The 17,105-nt window shown below is 43.1% G+C and overlaps 1 protein-coding gene across 1 annotated transcript; it reads left to right on the forward strand.

Annotated features, from left to right (window-relative positions):
- Positions 1-4,021: 4,021 nt before the first annotated feature.
- Positions 4,022-13,586, forward strand: IL22 (interleukin 22). The gene is made up of 6 exons (XM_056342034.1): positions 4,022-10,682; positions 10,762-11,019; positions 11,815-11,880; positions 11,979-12,122; positions 12,341-12,406; positions 12,812-13,586. Exons 2-6 carry the CDS (start codon positions 10,816-10,818, stop codon positions 12,923-12,925), a joined length of 594 nt encoding a protein of 197 aa, XP_056198009.1. The 5' UTR covers positions 4,022-10,682; positions 10,762-10,815; the 3' UTR covers positions 12,926-13,586.
- Positions 13,587-17,105: the final 3,519 nt, after the last annotated feature.

Genomic DNA, 17,105 nt, shown 5'->3' on the forward strand with positions numbered 1-17,105 from the left:
CCAGTCTGCAACAAATAAGGTGTTGATTTGAAAAGTGAGTGCTATCTGGCACTGATCGTGTTAGAAATTAGTGTCTACTTCTTCCAGAAATTGTGCATTGCAGTAGCTTTCTACAAGTGGAGTTTTTTGAAACAAATCAAGGTATTTTATCTTGAGGACTTCTGGGATTATTCTGTGGCATGCACTTAATATATAAGTTATAACTGGTCAGAAAGTTTCTACTGAAAGGGAAACTGTATTTGTGTGCAACAGCCTTTATGAAAATCGCCGATTTTCTTCTGGCAATGGCTAAAAAATGGAAATATTTTTGTTTAGGAGGGAATATTGCTGCAATGTATTGTGGGTGGGTTAATTTGGGTGTCTTCTGTCTACGTTCTTCATATTCGACATGTTCTCATGGCCAGGAGCTCTCATCCCTTTGTAGTACCTGTACTGTGTCCTCTTTTTAAATCTTCTAGGTTTGCCTGGCTATCTGACAGCTCTGTCAGAGTTTGTGTGCAGGCCCGATTTTGAGGCTTTTAAGTCATAGATACTGTAACAGCATATGTGCCAGCTTTGCTTAGCACCGTGAGTGATGCATCTGGGTACCTCTGAGTTTGTTAGATGTGTGCTGTATGCTACATATATATTGATTTCTGCCAGGGAGACGGTAGACGTGGTAAAAGAGGGAGACATTTTTGTTGCACAGGGGTACAAGCCCAATTTGGAGATGAGAATGGAAGCCCCTGGTGTCCCACACATCATCATGACGTTATTTTCCTATCTGAGCAAATTTTAGTTTTTCCCTGAAATGTTCTAATTGAATTTACTTTTGGACAGAAGTATTTAAAGGAAACATAGACAAAATACCTTTTTCGAGTAACGGTAGTGCAAGGCTTCTGAAGGATGCTCTCTGTATTCTTCAAGGCAGATGTAAAATTCTTTATGCCTGCTTTCTGCTATTGTTGTTTATCTAGTTCAAGAGGTTGTTTTGTTTTGTTTTTCTGAATGTTTCAGACCAACCTTCAAACATGTTTCCTGTTGTGTTTTCCAGCAAGCTGAACATGGAAAAAGGGTTCAAAAGTGCACCCTTTATTAACAATTACAAGTGCGTGCTGTTCAGGGAACGTGTATTGTTTTCTGTCAGGGAAATCTTAGAAGCCTTGAAGTGGAGAGAGCAAGTAGACAAACAAGGGGGAAGGCAGTTGCCAATAGGAGATACATCAAAGGAATAAACAGCTTTGGGAGCTTGTTGACTTAGGGTCAAGATTTGCAAAACCAGCACATTAATAATGGACCTAGTCAGTAAGTATTGAAATGAATGTCTTCAGCCGCTGTTCCCAAGTTGCATATACCTGCTGGGGCTTTACAGCTCTCAACCACTGTACAAGTAAATAAGGTGGCTCTTCCTCACTGACTGCTGCCAGCTGGGAAAAGGCCTGCCTTTACCCAATGTTCCTGCCAATAAAGCATTCCCCCAGCAAACCCACAAAGAGCAGACTTGATTCCAGTCTGTAACTTCTCAAAGACTTCCCATCTTGCCAGATAATAAGCCTGTTGCCTGTCTGTGGAATGAGAAGCAAGCTCTCAGTTTCTTCTGCTGAATCTTTTTTTTTTATTGATAAAAATGGTTGGTGGCCTAGGAGTTGAAACAATGATCTCCATATTCCCAAAGCTGTGCTCACTCTAACATCCTCTCTCTGGCCCAATCAAGTGGGCTGGAATGACTTCAGCAGGAGGGATGAAGCACCTTTCTTAGTATTTAGGCAATTCCTCCAGGGAGGTTTGGATGCCCCCGGGCATGAGGAGGGGTTTTGAGGGTTTACGCAAATGCTTACAGTAGCAGCAAGATAGTATTTAGGCACTTGCATCCTTTTATGGCTCTGGGTTTTCATTTGAGAGTCTCAATTTCCAGTGCCTTTCACAAATACATCGGTTTTCTCTACTTAAAATGCTGAAATTGCCCCTGAAACTCCGGATTGAACGGTTTGACAGGAATTGGTTGGGGCTTTCCAGGTCTGCAGGGAAGTTTGGGAGAATACTGGGGGTCGTGGATAATCCCATCCAATTAAAAAAATCCTGCTAAAATGCATTAGTTTTGCAATAAATTTGCTTTCAAATTTTAACGCCTTACTAAGGTGAGTTCTGAAACATAATGTGAAGTATATCAATGTTGTTAACCTTACAAATGCAAGCAGTCAAGTTTGTGTAGCTATCAGAGCTGGACTGCATTTAAGGAAGGTGTAGGCAACAAGGCATGTTTTTCAGACGTACAGTCTGGGTTAAGTCCTAAGGCCACCCAGTGCTCTTCCAGTGGTACTTAAGTCACTATGGGTATGTTGTTGTATAGGGTTTTTTCATCTTTTTTTCAGTTAATAGATCCCTACATACTGAGTAACAACCTCCTGAAAACAGGTTTGCCTTCACCGATGCCTTGCAGGTAGCCTGAGTTCCTCCTGGACCTACGGACCACAGCCTGAAACCTACTTTATGTTGCAGGAAGGTGAAAAGAAGCAGAGTTACGTACCAGCCACCAGCTTTCTTCTTCACTCACAAATTCTTTGATTCCGGGTACCAAGATGTCTTCCTTCTCTGACACTTGGTGTCATCATTTTCTGGCAGATAGCAGTGGAGGAAAAAGGGATTTCTAAATACTAGCTATGATACTTGACAAGTAAATTCGTAGTACTTGAAGATGGGGCAGGAAGCACAGCTGCTGTGAACAATTTAGTCTGTGCTCATTTGCATAATGCCAGATTGCTTCATCACATCTGCCTGCTCCTGCAAGGCTGAGCTGGCACCTAATGTTCTGATATCAGAGCAGTTCTTACCATCCGGTAAAATTTGTCAGCAAAGACCCCCATCACCATCTGATGCAAGTGGGAGTTCTGCTGTGTCCTTGTTGACCAAATTTTAGCATAGCCTGAAGCAAAATTGTTCCATTACCCAGATGCACACAAGTATGTGATAAAGAAAGCAAGTAATTTTCATGTGATGACACCTAAATTTACGTCCTGCTTTCGGCAGTTATTCAAACCTTTGCAGACAGGAGCCTCGGGAAGAGAGGAGAGGAAGGTGGAGCTGTGGTTAACTCTTTGGGGCCCAGTCAGTTCTTTGGCTTTGCTCTGCATTGGGACCTGGTGGGAAAGTGTTACTTGGGAGTGATCACACTGACCACAAAAGCTGGAGAGAGAGTACTGGATGGTAGCTAACCAGAAATCTCCAGTTTCATAGAAATCCAAGTTTTGTTCTGCTTTTCGATCTAGTTTAATATTGTGTTGAAGAAGGACATCTGGAGTTCCATGTTAAAAAACGGGAATGAGCTTCCTAAATAGTCTGATACTTGCTACAGTTCATCTGTGTCCTATGTCAGCTGGCTTTGTTAGGTGTCTGTTTCGCAGGCTGTGTACTAGAGAAGCCAGCGGAGCAACTGGGTCCTGCCTAGCAGATCTGAACTTGGCATGCCAAATGTGCTGCATGTGGGAAGAGTCCTGAGAAACTGAACGACGGCACTCAGTGGTCCTGCAGTGTCTTGTTAGGGTGGACGACTGAGACCTGCTCAAGATTCGTCTGGAGGATGGTGGTCCTTTTGGGAAGGCAAGCAAGGCCTGATGATGTTTACAGCTCACACATCTTTTGCTGGGTCAGTTTATTCCATTCATAGGGCTGGAATAAAAGTATAAGAGCAAACCCACTCATTTGCTGGTATGAGCTTGCTCTTTGCAGGGGAGTTTGGTGGTACGGTTGTGGCAGCAAATCCTCCGTAGTGCAGGCAGTTCTTTAGTGGAGAAGAGAAGGTCAACTAAAGCTGCTCACTCCCCACTTTCTTCAAAGGTCTTGATAAAGTCTTCTGGTAATCATGCATCAACTTTGTAAATGTGACTGATGCACATTTATGCCAGTTTACTTTTCCTGAGGTAACTAAGGCAGTGACCTGTGCAGTTTTTGAGCAGGCCTTTCATTTAAACTCTATTTATATCTGATATACGCACATATTTTATATGCACACGTGTGTGTGTATGTATATAGATATGTATATATAAAATAGTTTTTGTTTCAAGGTGAGTTTGTTTAATACTGTCATGTGCTTGGGTGTCTCCAAAGCACTTTCTTCAAGACAAAGTAGAATAGGAATGGCTGACAGGATGCAGAAAGCCTGTACTTCTGGATTTCTTCGTTCCTAAGTCCCTTTCAGGTTGCTGGGTTAGTGTAACAGATAGATACAGGCATCTGCAGATGCACTCTGTTCTGGAGAGCTGGGTGCCCAGCTCTCATCCTGAGGTCTCTTGTGGGGCTGGGGAAACCTGCCAAGGCTCGGTGCCCCCCATCTTGAGTGGTTCCCTGAATTCCCAGAACAGTGCTCTCGTGAGGAAAATGCTCTTCATGTATCCAGTGGGAAGCTGGCTCCAGCCTGTTTACATATTTTAGCTGATGTGACATGTGGCTAAAAACAGATAACACAGGAAAACAGCATCTTGATTGCTGGACTGTAGCCATTTTTTTTGGTCTCCTTTTGGCCCCATAAATCTTGTATTTTTGACAACAGTCCCACTCCGACAGGAAACTTGCTGACTGAGAGGCTCTCCTGGGAGATGGGCAGTAGCATAACCTTGGGCAGGGGAAGGGCTGTTGACTTCCTAGGGATGGATACTGGCTAGAAGACTGCTGTTAACAACATGGGAACTGTCACCTCTTTCGCTGGCAGCCCTGTTACACAGAATAACTGAGCGGCCAGGGGCTCTACCTTCAGGAGATGATGCTGAGCTCAGAGCCTCAGTGGAAGTGCTGATGTATGGGCAGTGTCTGGACACAAGTACTTCACCTTAAATAATTGCTTCCCTGCAAAATGGCTTTGTTTAATTACTCAAGTTGGTATTGATTTATTACATGATAAAACTGGTAGTACTTGGTAAATCAAGGTGCATAATACCGGGGCTATTTCTTAACCTGAGTAACTGTCACTGAATTTTGGATTATAAGCCGGCTTGCAAAATTCCGTTCCCAGTTAAAGTGGTTTTCTTTGAGATACGCTATGTCAGTAATTCCACTTTGCCATGTCACTGAGTCACTGCTGTGCAACCACACCACATTAACAGGAAGCACAGAAGTTTTGGTTCGCCTGACCTGACTAGTCGCAAGACATGGTTGGATATATGTAGGTCACTAGATAAAGTGACAGAGTCCCATAATATGTGTGTGATTTTACACTCTGAATTTAAAAAATGAGCCATCTGTTGGAAGTGTTAATAGCGGTGCCTTCGGTGGCATGAGGCTGCGTGCAGCAAGAATTCTCTTTTTTCCTGTCTGTGTAATGGCTCCTACCAATGTCTTATTAAAACTTTTGTTTGTGCTTTACCGATGTTGGCAGCAGTTGTCTGCAGAGGCAGGACCACTAGACTAACATCTATTGCACTTGCATTGGCACTGGTTTTTGGGTGGGTTTTTTTTGTTTGTTTTCATATTGATCACTGAATCCTCCCGGCACTGCAGTGGAAGTTACGAAATCAGTGGTCCTGGAGTAGCAGTAATAACTGTAGCAGTTGTATAGTACGATCTCGGCATGTCTCTGGGTGGCTTCCTCTTGGATCTTCACTACGTGAATGTTTCTGAGGTGAGAATAATATTATTGAAACCAAGGATTTTTTTTGTCCCAGAATGTAATTTAAAATTGAGACCACAATGAACTATTAGTTCCCTTCCACTTAGATTTTTTTATGATCTTTTATGACAGATCATTTTTTATGACAGGTTTGTGATGTTTATTACATATATCATCTTATACTTAGCAGACCCAGAAATTATGTAACAGAACCAAGTGAAGGTCAGAGACAAAGGTGTTTGTTGAAGTACCAGACATACAAGCAAAAGTGTTACTGTCAGAGGAAATGTGTTACTCACTGTGTAACAAAAGTGTTACTGTCAGGGTAGGTAGGTGAACTGCACATCTTCTGCAAAAAGCCTTGAGTCAGCAGTGTCTGTACTGAGATCTGACTCAAGAGTCTTTTCCAAAGTCAACTAATACTCCCAGGCTAAGCAATTTTAATACTTCTCCTCCTTCTGCTAAAAGGTTCACAGTGTCTTACACAGCATTAAACCTATCATGAAAAAAAGCAAAAATGTAATGGTCAAATGCTGTATGTCCTCTCCCAATCTCTGTGTTGATATAATTTCCTCCATAGAAAATTAATCCCTTCTGCCATTCCTAATGATCGTGCCCAGAAGACACTTACCTGTGTACTAGAATGTTTCCATAATGAATGGCTGAATTACAGAAAAGCTTATGTTCTGGTTTTGTAAAGAATCAATTTCCTTTGCTAGCATTTTCATTGCTGGGCAGAAAGCTGACTCTGGAGCTTGAGCTGAACTGAAACATTTTTAAAGTCTGCTTTCATCTTTTTAGGCTTGAAAGCCTAGGCAAAAGCAGAGAAGAACTGAGGTAAAACGCAATGGGCTAGCTCACAAATGAGCTGAAGCAAAATGGGGATGAGTGTGACCTGAAAGTTAAGGACGTTTCCATATGGATTGCATGTTTTAGGCATTATGTGACCTGTGGTCCATTCATACAGATGTTTAAGGGAGGAGAATTTAATTGCCAGGTAAAAGATCCAAGACAATACACAAGCTCACTTTTCGATATGCCTACTCTTGACAATGCTTCTAGCCTGGTGTCGGCTCCTGCGGATATTTCTAGTAATGCAATATAATCCAAGCTGATCGTAAATGTACTAAAGAAAATTCCTGTGTGCCAGCACGCTGCTGCTGATACGGAACAGCTGAACATCAAAATACAGTATTGGTTATTCACCTGTGGCCTCATTCAAAGTAAGAAGGAAGTGTCTGTGGCTTTTGAGGCAGATGTGATGTAGAGTTCCAGTCCTCCTCAAAAAATCCTCTGCCTTCAATATGGGTCAAAAGTCATTGTCGAGAATATTCAACCACTATGGTTTCTTAATGAATTAGGGAAACCCCGTGTAATTACACTGTAAAAGTTTATCGGCAAGGTCAGTGATATGATAGACGTTTAACTCGTGGGACAGCATCGGGAAGAAAATACGATCTGTGAACAATTTCAAAATTAATTATACTTAAAAAACAATGCAGAGGATACTTTATAGAAGTTCAGAGGTCTTTGGTAGTTTTTAATTAAAATTAAAGCATAGCAGGTATGTTTTCTTGTAAGATTTTAGTATTTTAAGTACTGCTACTAGCCTTAAACATTAAAAATAACATTAAACCTAGAAAAATCCATAAAATTAAAAAGGGAAAACTTTTTTACCTCACAGTCTTCTACCACTCCCACCCCACCCCCATCCACCCCCCCGCCACCTGAGCTTGGAGAGGTCTTTTTGGGGGTTCATTTTTGTTTGTTTGTTTTCAAGAGAATATTGTTTTGTAAAGAAAAGTTTGGTACTATCATGTATCGTAAGACATCAATAGTTCAGGCTCAAAGAGAAATTACAAAATTACCAGTTCCCGTAGCACGTGCTAGATGTTAACACGGGAAAGTAATAGTGAGAAAGGCTGCTTTTTCAGGACATGTTCTTCAGACTTGCTTTTTCTACTTTATTCTTTCTCCCTAGAGTAAGACCACCGGTGATGGTTTCAGCCAGGGTACCACATTTTAAATTTAATGCAGCTTTCCTAACACTGATCTCTTCTGTCAGCTCTACAGTTCAGAGCAGCCTGTCTGGGGAGAGGTGTCTAAGTAAGCACTTCCCTGAGGTTCACCTTCAGTGCTTGTTTTTCAGAAGTTTATAGTATCTTCATCTCAAGAAGAAAGAATTTCATCTTCAACTGTAGCAGAAAACCTCGGGATTCCTTCCTCCCTCTCTAGACTTCAGCTGGGAACTGGAGTGGGATCTAGCGGTAGCACAGGTTTTTAGTCCCATCTTTCTATAGGTTGCAATGCTGGATGTGTATCTGCCATCCAGGGTGTGGTGAGCTGGTCAAAAGAAGTGCTAACAGTGATAGCTGGTCACATCCTTGTTCAATGCAATCTTGTAACAGAAATAGCAGACCCTGGGAATGGGAGGCGTATCTCCACCTCCAAAGAAATTCTCTTGACACGCTACGGGAAATAATGCAGCCATGGCTGTGATGCCACTTACTCAGTGGTACATCCAGGACCAGCAGTCACCTGGTGGAAGGTGGTTGGGAAGAGGGCAGGAGTAGACTGGTGAGCACGGGAACCACACAATCTGCTAAAATTAGTTTCCAGAAAGATTTTAAATGTTCATTTTTGGCCTGGACCATACTCACAGCAAGCTAGAGGGATGGAATACGAGTTGTTACAACTCACAACTGCGAACAAAAGGTTAAATAATGCAAAGGCTTTAGGAATGTAATCAAAAAGGATTTTGTGAAATACAACTTCATGAACTTACAATATGCATTTCAGCATTTCAATGTTTGGAAAATGAAGGTGAATACTAGAGGCAGGGAGTAAACTGAACGATTGAACAAAGCTTTTCTTAAAGCCTTAGAAGAAGGACATCATGGCACAGCCAAAAAGTAGTATGACTGAGAGAGGTGGCTAACAGTATAGATGGGGGAAAGAGAGCCTTCTCAAGTCTAACAACATTTTCTTTGAAAATAGGTATTTCCCAGTGTATTGTTTCCAATACTAGAGAAGGCAGACAGAAGGGATGCTGTGATGACTGCATAAAAGAGGGCAAAAGAGAGATTCAACATCTAATTCCTCATTCCTCTGCCTGATGTTGCATAAATGTCCATCAGGCGGTGTGTGCAGCTTGGGAGCAGGGGGGCTCTTCGCAGCGGTTTGAACAGGTGAGAGTGGCATAGCACTTACCCTGGTCATGAACCCTTTCCATGGGATTGGAGCCGCAAGAAGAGGTCAGGCAAGCTGGACCCATGTCTGACAAGAGTAAGTGACCAAAGGGGTGGAGAGGTGGGATCTGCCAGAAGGGCAGAAAGACGGGGGATCTGGACCAGGTAGGGTCTGGATGCCTATTCACAGCTTTTGTTCTGGGTTTGGGACTTGACTTCTGCTGGATGAGCGGGTGGAGAAGTGCAAGAAACCTCAGTTAGAAGCAAACTTTGGTTATCAGACTGTGTTTAACACCTAGAGAGGAGTTCACAGAAAGGCACTTTGGGGGAGGCCAATCCTTTGAAACAGCCTCTCTGGATTTCTCTCAGTTTGGTCTTCAGTGTCTGTCTTTTGGCTAAGTATAAATCAGCCTCCCATATTCTCATTATCCTGCTCCCCACTGGCCCTATTAGCCCGGCAAATGAAAAATTTGTGGAAAAGGGTTTATAAACATGTTCTTGAATAGCTTTGTGGTACATTTGGGGTGTGAACTAGGTTGCTGACATCCTGAGCCCAGACTTGCTTTCTGCTGTCTGTTGCAGTCAGGGTGCTGTTGGAGAACGGGCATGGGAGTGGGTACCTGAGAGGGACGTGGAAAAGGACATGTTGATGATGGCTCCAGGACAAGGGGGTGCAGCTTCAAGGGCACAGAGCTGGTGGGGCAGATATCTGAGGGCAACTGAGGCAGGACTGAGGCAGGAAGAGATGAATCTGTGCTGCGGATGCATCAGAGGAGGCTAAAGTGTAAAGCTGGTGCCTTTAACTGCTTCCCTTCAGGTATAAGCACAAGAGCTGGGCGTTTCAGCTGACTGAAAGGGGCAAGGCTGATCTTGGCTCTTGCACCAAGAACCTCAATGAGAAGGGGTGAAGCCCAGCCCCAGGGATGCCCCTGTTCACTCTCAGAGGCAGAGCTGGAGGCTTGGTTTTCCAGGTCTGATTTCTGACATTTGTCACCTGTGTGCCTTGTGGGTGTTAGAGAGCCAGGAGTTTGCATTTCTACTGGTTTTGTGTCCTCATGTATTACTGTCGACAGCTGGGCTGCAAATGACTCTTTGAAGAGAGCACAGCTTCCCTTTAGCACCCTGCATAATATCGCAGACTGAAGGTGCAGCACTGCCTTTATGTTAGTAGAACAGGGTTGACAAGACGGAAATCCCTTGGATATGTAAGTGCATGACCACAGCTCTGGTCATTACACCTGGTTACAGCCTGGAATATGGATAACTTTTTGGAAAATGGGAATTTGGAGATCAGGGATGTGATAAATGCAGTGTTGGTCCTACACACTTTCTGATCTCTCAGAAAGGGCAGTGATGGGCAGGTGGGCGGTGACTCCAGTGAGCCATTGTGTAGGAAAGGGTATTTGCATCGCAGGAACCATAGGCTGTCAGTACTTCAAGTCTGGTGCAGTCTCTGACCACTTGTGCATACCAGTCAGCAGCAGCAGTGCACCAGTCTACTACCACAGAAAATGAACAAAAATTTATGTAAGTAGTATTATCTGCCATCAAATTGCCAATCCAATTAGTGTGTTACAATCAGGACAGGAGGCACAAACCCATAAACTTCTTGAACATTTTTATGCAAAAAGAATTCAGGATTCCTGCCCCAGTAAAAGCCCCTGCTTTTGCCTCGTATTAAAATCTGGTTTATTTTATAAGAAACTAAAGATTATAATGGCCTTGAAGTTGTAGTTGTGGGTTTTGTAGTGGTTAAGTAGTTCTCAGAAGAGGATACTGGAAAGTAAGAGACTTGCTGATGTCATTTTTATTTTACCACCAGTACCCGAAAAAGAAAAAAAGCTGAGAAAGATGTTGGTGGCCCTATATAAGGTGCATCTCACCTCCTGCAGAGCACATCAAGAATCACAGCAAAGGTAAGGTGTGCAGCCTTTGTGCCTTTCTCGCTGTGCCTTGCCCACTCCCTCTGATGCTAACGCTGCTCTCTCTCACCAGTGCTGAGTGCTGTACCTGCAACGTGCTGGGACGGACGATTTTGGGTTGGGGGCCATGGCATCCATGCAGACCTTGACCAAGAGCTTCTCAGGATGGGTTGTCTTCTGCTGCTGTTGCTGTCTTCCTCTTCTTCTCACCAGCCCTCTGCCTCCAAAAAGGGCAGGGGTGGCTTCTACTGCCCATCGTGCCTGCAGGCTCAGGAAGATCAACTTCCAGCAGCCCTACATCAGGAATCGCACCTACACCTTGGCTAAAATGGTACAGTAACCTGTGTGTCCTTCATGGTGGGATCTGAGGACCTCCTCCTCTGCCAGTACTCTGGCTTCTCACCTTCGGCATTCCTCTCTCTTTCTCATGCATTTCTCCATAAAAAACCGTGCATTTGCAGTAAGGGAGAGCTCGGGTATGTGAAGTGTGTCTGTTGCTTTTGGGTTGCGTAGCTGGGGGAAGATGCTGCCTCTTGTCCTGCTGCTCCCCTGGGGAAAGGCAGCCCCTGGCACAGCACAGTTCCTTCTCCCAGGTGGCTGCTACTAGACTGGGGCAATTGTGAAACATGAGGTTAAATTTCTGTGTTTGCCTGTCCATTTGGACCTGGGCCTGTCCATGATTCCAGCCGTGGCCAGGCAGCTCCTCTGGCATCTTACGGTGCTCCGTTTGTGCAGGTTCCTTGGCTGCTCTCACCGTGGGTGTGTTGCCGCTGGTGGGCTCCATGGAGTGCTGCAGCACCTCCCAGCAGTGCTGCGGGCTGGCGTGAGGTCGGCCACCTGTGGCATCTGGTTTAGTCATCATAACCACTGTGACATATGACGTTTAAGAGGGTCACAGGAATTCAGACTGCTGCTTATTTATTTTCCAGTGATACTAACCTTGAGTCTCACCCAGTTAAGGGGAGAAACAGGAACAGTGTCCAAGCTTATCCACCTGTAGCAGGCTATCTGTGGTGTCCGTTCCCTCATTTCACCTGCACTATTACTGATGAAAAACTTAGGGTTTATTATTAATTTTTAGGTAAGGTTCCCACCCCCACCTGACATTTCCTTTTTTTCCTCTCAGGCTAGGGTCTCGGACCAGGACACGGACAACAGGCTCATTGGGCAGCAACTCTATGCTAACATCAAGGTAAGCCTTACACTGGGAGGCTGCTCTGTGCATCCTTCTGTAGCACTTGTTGATCTCTTGCCACGATTTAACATATTTAACATAATTTGCATACATAGGAAACCAACCGCTGCTATATGATGAAGACGATTACGGAGATTGTACTGAAAGATGTCCTCCTCACTGAGGCCAAGGACCAGTACCCACACACTGAGGAGGTGGCACAGTTCTTGGCATCCCTGACCTCGGAGCTGAGCAAATGTGTGAGTAGTGTTGTGGTTCTTTCCCTCTGAGTTGTGGCTCTTGACACTGCTCCTGAATCTCAAAATGCTGCAAACAGCAGCAAAAGGCAGTGATATGAAAGGAAACCTCAGATCAAAGATATGGGACCAGAGGCTGATAGAAAGGTGTGAAAAAGGAAAAAAAAGCACATCGTTGCATACAGTTGCCAATGTAACGTCTGAATGTTCTCGTTTTTTAGGAATTCTCAGGACACAGAGAGCACATAGAAAAGAACCTGGAAGAAATGAAGAGCAAAATGAAACAGGTACATTTCCCCCCAACATTTAAAAAGAACAGTTCCTAACCCCAGTCATTTAGTTGGATTAAGGCTGACCTAACTATGAAACAAACTCTGGAAGTTACTTAGGAAGTGAAGCCTGCAGGGGTATTAAATAGGGGATTAGTGATGTTTCCACTTTCAGCACCCCTTTACTTCTGTTAACTCTCTGCACACGTTATGGAAATTTAAACCTTCAGAAGTCAGATTGCAGGTAGCTGTATATGCTAAACTAGAGCTGAACGAGCTAGTTTGTATCTTAGGGTATAATGACTCAAACAGAAGTACTTGAAAGAATGAGAGTGAGTTCTAATTTCAAGGGCTTTGACAGACCTGGTTTCAATTTTCTGAAAAATAACAAAGTGCTAAAACTTACATTCTGCTCTTTTCTAGTTGGGAGAGAATGGAAAGACTAAAGCCATTGGAGAACTGGATTTACTGTTTGACTACATAGAGAATGCCTGTACTGATGCCCCAAAGAAGGGAGGGAAAAAGATGAAAAACTGAAAGAATTTCAGATCCAGTTTGAAGACATGTCTCTAAGAAACTCTTGCTGTGACCTGGACTGATGTCCTATTGCAGACGCCCCCCACCCTCCCCTCCCCTAGATGCAGTATATTTTTCACTTGTGCCAGAAGTAGCAAATTAAATGGTCACAGGCAGGACACATACTGCTGCTGCCTTTGAGAACGAAAACTCCAGGACAGTGTTTGCAGCTCCATTTCAACAGGGGACGTTAGTTATTTTCAAAGGCATGCTCCTGTCCTCCTCACCTCCATAGGAATAAGGCAATTGTTTCTGTATTTTATATGCTGAGCTTTGACACCTAGGAGCCAGCTTTGCTCCAGGTAGGCAGCAGTACTGAGCCAGGGTGTTTGGAGCCTTTTACGTGAAAATCTCTCTTGCATATGTTGCCCCCTTCTGACCTTTACCTGAAAAGCTGGTATTTCAGACTAATTCAGAGAGAATTTTTGTCATTCATATTTATATGGTAACTTATTTTAAGGTAATAATTATACAGTAATTTTATTTATAGAGTTGATTGAAAAATATCCAAGGAAATGTATTTATGAAGCTGTATCAGAGGCTTTTAAGTGAACTATGAAATTAGAAAGAAAATGCTGTGTGATATTTATATGCAGATGGATTGTTTTATAAATGCTTACTCTTTAAGTTATTATAATAAATATTTTGGTCCTCAAATGTTGCCATTTACAGAGCTTTTCTCTTTTACTCAAATGCAAAGGATCATCTATATATGTCAGCCACACAATATGCGTCATTTACATACTGTGCCTGTGGGGCTACTGTGCCTGTGGGGCTACTGGGCCAGTGGCTGTATTCTTATGTATTCTGGTATTTCTATATCCAGAAAGGCTGCGAGCTCGGTCTGGGACATGCTTCTTCACAATAAGGCTGCAATTTCAACTTGTCACAGGCCAGGGCTTAGCAGGGAACATGTGGGTCAACTTTTCTTGTGCGGGGGTGGCGGGAAAAATAACATCACTCCTGAGAGTCATTGGTTTGGTTCATTGATTCTGCCTCAGTATGCCCATAGACAAGATCCCATCTTGAACAGCTGCTGGTGAAAAGTCCCCCCTGGGTTAGATGAGATGGAGACAGTCAGGCAGCAGCTGCTACTGAAAACTCAGAGTGCTGCCTTCTTGTGCCCCATAGGCATGCTGAGGACAAACGGTGTGGTGCTCTGCAGCATCAGGGATTTGAGAGTGCTTCAGAAAAGAAGTGCTTGGTGCCTACTCTTGACACAAGTTCCCAGACAGAGGAAAAAATCCAAGTCACTGAAGAACAGTTTATTCTATCATTACAAGTCCTTCAACAATGTCCCCTGGGCAAAGACAAAGGAGTTCCTCTAGTGCAGCCAGGGACACTGGTGGCTGGACCAAGGAAGGTTAAAGAGATGAAAAGCATACAAATAGTGAGAAAGCCAGAGGAAATATGTAATAGCAGATTCTCAGCAACTGGTGAAAACTTCTTCAGCAAGGCTTTACCATTTATTTATCAGGGCAACAGGCATCCTGTCCGGGTCTGAAAAAGCACTCAGGGCGGCACTGCAGGTGAGGAGAGTGAATTTTGTAAACACAGAGTATCTGGAACATACAAATGCAAAAATTCTTGCTAAAAGGTTATCTAGAAGTCACCCCATGAATAGATACTGTAATATGAGAAAAATGTTGGCAGGAAACCTACCTTGACCTGTCTTGGCAGCTTCATAAATTAAATTGAAAGAGAAATTAGTTAGACCAAAAATAGTCTCAACACGTCTTACATCAGATATTGAAGTTAGATGGCATTGAAGTGAAATTAAACTATCCTGTCTTGTTCCTGAACCAGACAATTTTTGAGACAAAAGCATCCACCCATACCTAATGTGAACAAGCTTTCTGTGAATTGAAGTTATAACACTTCCTTGTGGGAACCCACATAGTAGACTGGTATATGATCCATCTGGGTCATGGGTGCCTGTTACCTGTCACACTAGATGCAATCAACATAGTTTACTTCACACTTCCATTTGCATCTCACAACATATGAATTACATACCTGTTCACAGTCCAGGCAGAAATGACCCAACAGTGACAGACAGCATTCATAGGGATGATGTTGTCAAGAGCTGTTAGCCAACATCATTTCTCTTATCATTTGATAATTTCTCTTATCATTGTGACAGCTGACAGCAAAGGAGGAAGGTAAGCACCAAACGGGGAGTTCATCTCACTGACCTTTGACAGACACTGCCTATCCCTAGGCAACACCCGGTTCCCTTTACAGTCGGTGGAGGGAAATAGGAATTATCCAGGTGTCATTCATCTCATCTGCATTAGAGGTTTATAAAGATTGTGCCTTTGGACGGAATAACGAGACTTTGCTGTAAAAGTACGTGTTTTCTTCCTTGATTATAAAGAGTCTAGACTGTGAACCACACATACTGTCCGTTGTTGAGCTCATCTTTCACAAATGGATAATTAACTTATTTCCTTCTTCTACTTCCTTTAGGGCTCTTCCACCTTGTCCTTGTTGGGCTGTCCTACTCAGAAATGTCAAATCTATCTCTCAAGCTTTCTACACTGGGGCTAAACCCAGATGAAAACTCATTTGTCTGCAAAAATGTAAACACGTCAACTATTTATTAACTTCTCCAACCCTGAAAACCACTAGCTAGAAGACTCTATCATGGGAACTTCATGAGCTGGAGCCCTGGAAATGCCACACAGCAAATTTTGCAGAATTTCCACCATAGGTTTTCTTGCAGGGCACATGTGACTTGTGGGTGTGTGAAGGATGGCAGGTGATGGTCAATTGTGAACAGACAAAGGAAGTAGAAGTCGGAGGAGATTTCCCTTACAGCCAGGGGAAATGTCTGGGACAAACAATTACTGACCAAAAGAAAATAAAGATGTAGTTCCTGTCAGGCAAGCTGATTTTCAATTCAGTCAATAGTTATAGCTCAAACAAGGAAAATCATGCTGAAATGTTTTGTTCTGACATTTTCTAAATAAAATTATTTCGGCTTTACACTTCAAAATACTGTTTTGGTTTAGAATTTTATGTACATTTTCTTTCAAAGTTTGAAAAGAGATTTGAAAGCAAAATGAGCTGTTTCGTTTTGAGTTGGACAAGTGCTTTGGGTTGACCCCAAAATGAATTTTTTTGGTTTAATTTTTCAGTTGGGTCACCAAAGAGAAACTCTGTTGTTCACAAAATTCTAATTTCCGTTGCCCTATTTTCCTTTTCTCACACCACCTCCAAGTCATGGACTATTTGTAATTCCCAGAAGTCCTTGACCTATCACTGTTAGGGAAGGCACCTGCCTCACATCCTTCATCGAGGACACCTCCATTGCAGAGGCTGGAGAACCTCTTCCAGAACAAAAACTGACAGAGCCACCTACTGCTAAATTTGCATTTTGTTGGCTCTTCCTCTCCTTTGCTTACATTAGGTGACAAGAACAGGCATTTTTTTTCCTGCATAGATAATTATAAAACATTTAAACTACCTCTGAAACTTCATATTTTGAAGATAAAGGAACCCAAAGCATGAATAGAAGTTTCCACATCCTGCTGAGTAAGTACTGGTGACAGTTTAAGAAACTTCTCTTAAATACATTGCATGGAGAGTTACTCAGTTATGAGATTTACATATTTAATGCCCGAATATATACTCCTTAAGTGACCTAGAATAACAGAAGGTTGATATTTCCAATTTGCTACTGGAAGTGTATTCTAGACAATACAAAAAGAACCGAAGCTATCCTGATGGTAAGCCAGAGGCATGGGATTAAGTCAGTCTGTGTTTTGAAGCACAATTAGCTAAACAATTAGCTGCTTTGAAGAAGGTATGGGCTGCAATTGAACAACAGCAAATGCCTGATAACCTTTTCAGTCACAGCCGTCATCAGTACTGGATGGATGTTTGTAAAATTGGTGTAACCCGGAGCAGAACTGGCCTGCTGATGCGAAGCAGGACTGGCAGAGACATTACAGTCAATTTCAGGCTTATGAATGATGCTGCCAGAGAGAAGGTAATGACCGTGGAAAGAAGGAAAACATACAATGCAGTTCCATGGGACCCAGGGTATTTTTGCCAGGCTACTACCCAATCCGATGTTACATAAAATAACATATTTAGGATGGAAAGTAATGCAGCCTCTCAGGGGATCCAGACCAGG

The sequence above is a fragment of the Falco biarmicus genome, chromosome 5, assembly GCF_023638135.1.
Source record: "Falco biarmicus isolate bFalBia1 chromosome 5, bFalBia1.pri, whole genome shotgun sequence".
In the NCBI taxonomy this organism is placed as follows: Eukaryota; Metazoa; Chordata; class Aves; order Falconiformes; family Falconidae; genus Falco; species Falco biarmicus.

Bases quoted from the DNA above. Each gene is read 5' to 3' on its own strand.
- IL22 (XM_056342034.1), top strand. From the start codon at position 10,816: ATGGCATCCATGCAGACCTTGACCAAGAGCTTCTCAGGATGGGTTGTC. The intron at 12,123-12,340 runs GTGAGTAGTGTT...CTCGTTTTTTAG, and splicing joins CCTCGGAGCTGAGCAAATGT to GAATTCTCAGGACACAGAGA. The intron at 12,407-12,811 runs GTACATTTCCCC...GCTCTTTTCTAG, and splicing joins TGAAGAGCAAAATGAAACAG to TTGGGAGAGAATGGAAAGAC.